The sequence below is a fragment of the Triticum aestivum genome, chromosome 5A (genome assembly GCF_018294505.1).
Source record: "Triticum aestivum cultivar Chinese Spring chromosome 5A, IWGSC CS RefSeq v2.1, whole genome shotgun sequence".
Taxonomy (NCBI): Eukaryota; Viridiplantae; Streptophyta; class Magnoliopsida; order Poales; family Poaceae; genus Triticum; species Triticum aestivum.
In genome coordinates this window covers 34,695,922-34,704,421 of record NC_057806.1, presented here as the reverse complement: position 1 = coordinate 34,704,421, position 8,500 = coordinate 34,695,922, and the positions used below count along the sequence as shown (strand labels likewise).

General features: G+C 50.0%; 1 protein-coding gene across 1 annotated transcript; it reads right to left on the bottom strand.

Annotated features, from left to right (window-relative positions):
* Positions 1-5,327: 5,327 nt before the first annotated feature.
* Positions 5,328-6,911, bottom strand: LOC123106453 (uncharacterized). Its single transcript, XM_044528613.1, has 2 exons — positions 5,752-6,911; positions 5,328-5,578 (listed from the first exon to the last, which is right to left on the bottom strand). The coding sequence occupies exon 1, from the start codon at positions 6,740-6,742 to the stop codon at positions 6,014-6,016; it is 729 nt and encodes a 242-aa protein (XP_044384548.1). The 5' UTR covers positions 6,743-6,911; the 3' UTR covers positions 5,328-5,578; positions 5,752-6,013.
* Positions 6,912-8,500: the final 1,589 nt, after the last annotated feature.

Sequence of the window (8,500 nt, the reverse complement as noted above, 5' to 3'; positions counted from 1 at the left end):
GGCCCGATGGTTCCTCCGATCATCAACAGCGATGCGGTCGAGGGTGAGACTTTTCTCCCCGGACAGATCTTCGTATTCGGCAGCTTTGCACTGCGGGCCAATTTGCTTGGTCATCTGGAGAAGATCGAAAGCTACGCCCCTGGCCATCAGGTCAGGTTTGGAAGTTTGAACTACACGGCCGACATCCACGAAGACTTGATCTTCGATGGATTCAAGCCACAGCCGAGCGCGCCGCACTGTCACGATGGGCATGATCTAGCTCTGCCGCTGAACGGTGCCCTTGAGGCCGCACCCATGTCCGCTCCGACCCTTAGCTCGGAGCCGACTACGCCAATCAAGGATGGGTGGTTGGACACCGCCTCGGGGGCTGCAATCTCTACGGTGATCGAGCCGAACACCAGCCCTGTCCTCGGCGAAGCCCGTGACTCCAAGAAGCCGGACTCCTCTCCGGACTCCGAGCCCTCCGCACCCCTGCCAATCGAATCCGATTGGGCACCGATTATGGAATTCACCGCCGCGGATATCTTTCAGCACTCGCCCTTCGGCGACATTCTGAATTCACTCATGACTCTCTCTTTGTCAGGAGAGTCCTGGCCGGACTATGACCGGCAGGATTGGGATGCGGACGACGAAGAAATTCGATGCCCACCCACCACCCACTCCGTAGCCACTGTCGATAATTTAAATGACGTGCTCGACTTCGACTCTGAAGACATCGACGGTATGGACGACGATGTAGGAGACGAACAGGAACCATCGCCTATAGGGCACTGGACATCCACCTCATCTCATGAGGTACACATGGTGGACACACCTAAAGGAAGCGACAACGAGGAACACAGGGACGCAATGAGGGATCGTTCACTCGAAAAGCAATCAAAGTGGCGACGTAAGCGCCGCTCCAAGCCCCGCCTCGGCAGAGACAGCAGCCATACAGACCCAGCCATAGAGCAGGACGAGCTGGTGGACGATGAACATGCCTTCCAGCAACCGTCCGAACAGGGCAACTTGGATAAACAAACCAAACAACCCGTCCCCGGCGAAAACAACAGTCAGACGACCTTACGCCGGATAAGCTCATGGAGCAGAAGAACCTCCACAAAAGGCTCGTCGCCACGGCGCGTAGCCTGAAAAAGCAGAAGCGGAAGCTCAAAACTGCGGAAGATGCACTCAGAATTAGATGGAGCAAAGTACTCAACATCGCAGATAAATACGGCGGCAGTTGCCGCACAAAAAGCTACCCAAAGCGAAAGCTACTGCCTGAATTTGACGAGGAGGCCTTAGAGCCCCCGCGATCAAAGAATAAGGAAGCCACCTGGTCGGATAGATGACCCCATGGCCAACATAGAGCGACAAGTGGCGCCGCACACAAGTCGGCACGTGATCCACCCAAGGATCCGCATCAAAAAGATGGCCCAGCCAGATCTATCTACGGGCCAAGAAAGCAAGCTCTAGTAAGCAATGTAATACAACAAATATCCGAACATCACAGCACACCCAAATACAGGGGTGCCGCACACCCCCTATGTTTCACCGATGAGGTGCTGGACCATGAATTTCCAACGGGATTCAAGCCCGTAAACATAGAGGCATACGACGGAACAACAGACCCTGGGGTCTGGATCGAGGATTATATCCTCCACATACACATGGACAGAGGAGACGACCTCCACGCCATAAAATACTTACCCCTCAAGCTCAAGGGGCCAGCCCGGCATTGGCTCAAAGGCCTTCCCGAAAACACCATTGGAAGTTGGGAAGAGCTCGAGGATGCTTTTCGGGCAAATTTTCAAGGGACCTATGTCCGCCCTCCGGATGCAGACGATCTAAGTCATATAACTCAACAGCCTGGAGAGTCAGCCCAAAAATTCTGGAACAGATTTCTTACTAAAAAGAACTAGATAGTCGACTGTCCGGACGCCAAAGCTTTAGCATCTTTCAAACACAGCGTTCGAGACGAATGGCTCGCCAGACACCTCGGCCAAGAAAAACCAAGAACAATGGCCGCATTAACAAGCCTCATGACTCGCTTTTGCGCGGGAGAGGACAGCTGGTTGGCAAGATGCAGCACCAGTGACCCAAGTGCATCCGAAGTCAGGGATGGAAATGGGAAACCACGACGCAACAAGGATCAACGCCGGAATAAGGGAAGCAGCCCGAAGAGTACGGCAGTCAATGCCGGATTCAAAAGCTCTCGGCAGAAAAAGCCGCCCCTTAAGGATAACAGGGACGAGCTATCCAACCTAAACAAAATCTTGGACAAGATATGTCAAATCCACAGTCCCCCCGGGAGGCCTGCAAACCATACCCACAGAGATTGTTGGGTCTTCAAGCAATCCGGCAAACTCAACGCCGAACACAAGGGGCTCGACACACCAAGTGAGGACGACGAACCCCACAAGCAGAGCACCGGGAAACAAAAGAATTTCCCACAAGAAGTCAAAACAGTAAACTTACTTCACGTGACTAAAGGGAAAAATAGAGTGGCGCCCATAGAGATACACGCCATACAGCCTATCCCAAAGGAGTCTCGCCACTGGTTGTTAAAACCGATCACCTTCGACCATCGGGATTACTCTCGAAGTATCCGGAACGCAGGCCGGACTGCCTTGATGCTAGATCCGATAATCGACGGACTCCACTTTACAAATGTCCTGATGGACGGCGGTAGTGGTCTAAACCTGTTATACCAGGACACAATCCGCAACATGGGGATAGACCCAACAAAAATTCGCCATAGCAAAACCTCCTTTCAAGGGGTAACGCCAGGCCCGGACGCCCATTGCATGGGTTCTCTCCGGCTAGAAGTTATGTTCGGCTCCCCCAATAACTTCCGTCGCGAAAAGCTAACTTTCCACATCGTCCCATTCTCAAGTAGCTATCAAGCACTGCTGGGACGCGAAGCCTTCGTCCGCTTTAACGCAATACCGCATTATGCATCTCTTACGCTTAAGATGCCCGGTCCACGAGGCATCATCTCATTAAAGGGAAACATTGAGTGTTCCTCCTACGCGGAAGACTGTGCGGCTGCCTTGACAGCCCCACACTAAAGCGGCTTCACCAGCCAAAGCACCTAAACGGGTCGTTAAGACCACGGACACAGTTAGACGAGTCCGACATAAAAATACAATGGATAAAGGCTTAATAGCCGCATACCCCTGTACTAGGGGCTCCGCGCATACAAAATAAGAGATAATAAAGCTCAATTTTACCGATTTTCGAATCATACTTTGTTTATTATTATAACATACGTTTTCGCATGATCTTTTTCAACTAAGTTCCTCTCTTTTACAGATGAACACCATGCTACGCTCGTCCAGGATATGGCACAACGGAGACACAAGCGCAGACGTGCAGTAGGGACCCATGCCAAGGATTCTTTTCAGATTACGACCCTGCGTTGTCAAGTTTGCAAACATAGTGAGGTGGTTGTTTGTTTTCATACCCTGGTGGTTGCCTCATATAGACCTCCCCTTCCAGAACACCATGCAAAAACGCGTTCTGAACATCTAGCTGTCTAAGACTCCATCCCTTGGAAACAACAATGGCTAGCACAGGTCTTATGGTAGCAGCTTTCACAACAGGACTAAAAGTGTCCTCATAATCAATACCATAACGTTGCTTAAATCCTTCTACAACTAGACGTGCCTTATACCTGTCAATGGAGCCATCTGCTTTTCTCTTGATTCTATAAACCCATTTACAATCAATGATATTTTTACCTCTTTGACTTGGCACCAAGCGCCATGTTTTATTCTTTATGAGTGCACCATATTCTTCATCCATAGCCTTTTTCCACTTAGGATCTCCAAGTGCATCACTTAATTTTGCTGGTTCACCTGAAATACACAACATGCCATATGGTATAGTGCCATCCGTTCTTATTTTTGGATTTCTAATACCTTTTGGTAGATGAGTCATAACCCTTGGAGAAGTGGCAAGTTGGCGTTGTGATTGCACAGGAGGCTGCACAATTTGACTGTTCACAGATGATCCAGAAGATCCTTCCAAGTGTGCAGATTCGGTAGACGCAGACGATCCTGTGGTCATAGGTATGGCTGATCCAAAACTGAAATTATCCTAGGTCGCGGTATTTCTGTCTGCAGAAGATCCTGCTGTTGTTGTCGGTTGCATGCGCACATGGGAGCATGTCACTGTCCTGGGCTGCACGCGCGTGGCCCGCGCACTCCCGCGTGATGATGCGGCACCCATGGACTGGCCCGCTGCTGCTGTCGGGTCGGCCTGGCCCACCTGGAAACCGCTGTTGTCGGGGGTGTGATCCGAGGAGGATCTGCGTGAGCGATCCGAGCCTGGCAGCCGCACAGGCGTGACAGGCGCCGCCAGATCTTCCTCGTGGTCTGCGCCGACCCCTTCTTCTCCGTTCACATCAAATAATGGTTCATTTTGAGCCGGATTTTCATGATTTTGATCATTTTGAGCCAGATTTTCTTCAGGTACCTGCACAGGCATAACAGTAGAAGTAGAGGCAGGAATATTTTCGTCAGATTGGTCAGCGCAATTGTTATCACCCCCTTGATCAAAATCCGGAAGAAGCAATATTTCTTTTCGAAGGAGGGCTCCGGCATTTGGATGAAGAGACTCAAAAGGAAAGACCGATTCATCAAACATGACATCTCTAGAGATGTAGACCCTACCAGTGGAGACATCAAGGCATTTAACCCCTTTGTGCATAGGACTGTATCCTAAAAAAGACACATTTTTGGAACGAAACGCAAGTTTGCGTGTATTATAGGGTCTAAGATTTGGCCAACAAGCACAACCAAAAATATGAAGAGATGTGTAATCTGGAGTAACACCAAAGAGACGTGTTATAGGATTCTCAAATTTTATGACTTTGCTTGGACGAATATTGATGAGATATGTGGCAGTGAGAAAAGGTTCATCCCAGAATTTGAGAGGCATAGACGCATGAGCTAACAGTGCGAGTCCTACTTCAACAATATGACGATGTTTTCGTTCGGCAGAGCCATTTTGTTGGTGAGCATATGGGCAAGAGACATGATGTGAAATTCCAATTTTTTTGAAAAAAGGAATTGAGTTTCTCATACTCACCACCCCAGTCAGTTTGCATAGCAAGGATTTTGGAGTTTAGTTGGCGTTCAACAAGATTTTGAAAATTACTAAAGACTTGGAATACATCGGATCTTTTCTTTAGCAAATAAATCCAAGTAAACTTACTATAATCATCAATAAAGCTTACATAATATGAGAATCTACCAACTGATGTAGGGGCTGTTCCCCACACGTCTGAAAAGATAAGTTGCAAAGGAGCAGTGGATACACTGGTAGAGGTAGGATATGGTAATTGATGACTCTTAGCTTGTTGACACGCATCACAAACTGACTCAACACTAGACTCATAAGGAAGTTTATTTCTACTAAGAACATGTTGAACGATAGTTGAAGAAGGATGACCCAGACGATGATGCCACTTTGCCGATGATGGTTTGGTGACACTCCATGCTTGTTTATTTGATGATGAAGAAACTGATGATATGAGCAGGTAGAGACCTTCCTCGCATTTTCCTCTAAGAATTAGTCTCCTCGTTGCCAAATCCTTAACCACAAAAGAATAAGGATAGAATATTATGAGAACTTTGTTGTCAAGAGTAAAACGATGAACTGAAACAAGATTCTTTGAGGCATCAGGAACATGTAAGACATTGTTTAGATGCAAATTTTTCTCAGGGGTTTTAACAATTGAGTTACCAATGTGAGTGATATCCATACCCTTTCCACTTGCCGTGTGCACTTGGTCACCTCCGTGGTATCTTTCTCGCATTGTCAACTTGTCGAGTTCGCCCGTGATGTGCTCGGTGGCGCCTGAATCTGCATACCAGTTCGTGTCAATCCCGTAGGAGTTGGTGATGAGATTTGCCGCCTTCTTTTCTTCCTGGTCCTCGTCATACCGATGCCAGCAAGCTCTTGCACCACCAGCATGGAATTTGTAGCAGATCTGACATTCGGGATAGTCCCCTTCTTGTTGCTGTTGCTATTGTGGTTGCGGACGCGGGCGTTGTTGATAGCCACCTCTGCCACCGCCACGAGTAGGAGAGGGAGAGGCGCGATTGCCACGGCCGCGCCCCCTGTTCCCTCGCCCACGGCCGCCTCTGGGACGAGACTGACCACGCCCCCTGTAGACAGCGTTAACAGATGAGCAGAAGCCGGATGGCCCATCGCCGAGCATCTCCATCCTTTGATCAAAAGCACATATCTGCGCGAAGAGATCGTCGACGGTGATGGAGTTCTTGATGGCGCCAACTGCTGCAACGATGGGATCATAGTCTCGATCGAGCCCGGCAAGGATGTAGTCGACCATCTCTGGATCGCTCACCGGACGGCCAGCCGCAGCGAGTTCATCGCCGAGGCTCTTCATCTTGGCCATGAAGGTGTTGCTCGACATGTTTCCCTTCTTTGTGTTGGCGATGGCGATCCTCAGATTGGTTATTCGAGACTGTGACTGCGAGGCGAACAGAGTCGTAAGAGCTGTCCAAAGGTCGAAGGTGTTCTCCTTACCGATGACCTGTGCAAGAATTTCTTGCGATAGCGAGTTCAACAGGTAGCTTAGAACCTGCTGATCCTTTGCCAGCCACGGACCATACAAGGGATTGGGCCCTGTTGCCGTGGTCTTGTCCGCTTGAGCGATCTCCACCGTCTTTGGTGGTGCGGCGTCACTGCCATCCAAGAGACCGGTCACCTGCGCACCTCGCAGGGCCGGCATTACTTGGGCCTTTCAAAGGAGGTAGTTCCCCCTTGTTAGCTTCTCGGTTGGAGGTGCGCCCAGGTTGAGGGAAGCAACGCCCGAGGTGGAGGCCATGGCGATAGATGAGTTTTTTTGTTTCGCTAGATGTTGGGGAAGAACCTTGCTCTGTATACCATGTAAAATACAATGGCTGGAAGCGTTCCTACTCTCCCTTAGGAGAGCCGCGTATGTATATTTATTGAGGCAAAACCTTTGCCGTGGAGTACAAGAGATCATAGCGACCTGGTTTGTTTACAGAGAGAAATAGAGATAGAGCTGGATACGGGAGAGGAAGAGAAGAGGATAGTTGAGATTACATAGCGTGAATAACTCAAACTCTAACAATCATCACATCACATGCATGCTTGTGCACGGACCGCACTCCCTTTTCTCTCCCAAGTAGCTAGTGCTCCGGCGCCGCCAAAACTCCTTGGGAAAGAAGCATGCACAAAAAGGCATCCGACCAGGCACGGTGAGTCCCCTCCGCCTCCGCCATCATCTTGCAAACTCTCTATCAGTGCGTGCTTCTCTTATTTTTCTCGCCTACACTCGATCCAAATGCTGGAACTAGCGAGCTAGTCTAGTGTGTGCTCTGCTTTCTCGCTGAAATCTTTCTTCATGTTCCTTTTGCACGCAGAAAATTGAACGAGGGAACTTGCCGCTGCCGTGCGTAGCTTGCTCGGAATCTACACCATGGACGGCAAGAAGACGCCTGCTCCGCTGCCTCCGACCGTGGCCAAGAGGAAGACGGCGATCCCGGTACTGAATGGTGTATGGTACTGTATGGTGTTGGTCTGACTGGTTGCCGTCCTCGTTCGTCCTGCAGTGCGTGCCACTGACAGACGCGCAGAACGCCGAGCTGAGCGCCCTCTGGCTCGGGATGCTGTGCAGCGCCGCGATTCAGGCGGCCGCGGCGGTGCTGGCTCCGCTGCTCCCGTGCGGTCGCGGTCACCATCGTCGGCCACTACAAGTACGCCGTCGCCTTCGGCCTCCTCATCGCCGCCAACCCAGGATTATTCCTATTGGGCAGGATCGCCCGCACCGTGGCCATCGTCTACTTGGCGGGGGGGCGACCTCGTCCACTTGCTGGATTAGCCTGGATTGTGGTCGTCTTTGATGTAGTGTTCGTCATTTTCTCTCTACTATTCGACCTTTTCTGTGAAATTGCCGCAGTTTCATCCACGATCCAGACGATGCACGCACGGTCTCGTTCCTGCATTTTTTGTTTTCTCTTCCTGAATTTTCGATCCTGGCTGGACGAGAGCAACTCCTCTACCTAGTATCACGGTGACCAGAGGAGCAGATTCCTGTTGTCGAACTAAACATGCTGCTGAATTCGACAACTGGGATATATAGGACAAGTATCTGCAGTGCAGTCTGTGTGCTCTGCTGTGTGGGTTGACGGGTACGAATTCCTCTTCTTGCACATGCCTGCTTTAATTTGTTGTATAGGACAAGCATATGATAAAGTTAAATGGCCTTTCCTTCAACAAGCTTTGCGTATGAAAGGTTTTGATCCAGCCTGGAGAAGCCAGATTGATTCCTTTACGCAAAAAGGGAGTGTCGGGATTAAGGTGAATGATGACGTAGGACACTATTTCCAAACACACAAGGGGCTAAGGCAAGGAGACCCTATGTCACCGATCCTGTTTAACATAGTGGCTGATATGCTGACTATTTTAATAGATCGGGCAAAGGATGCAGGGCAGGTAGGTGGCCTGGTTCCACATCTAGTTG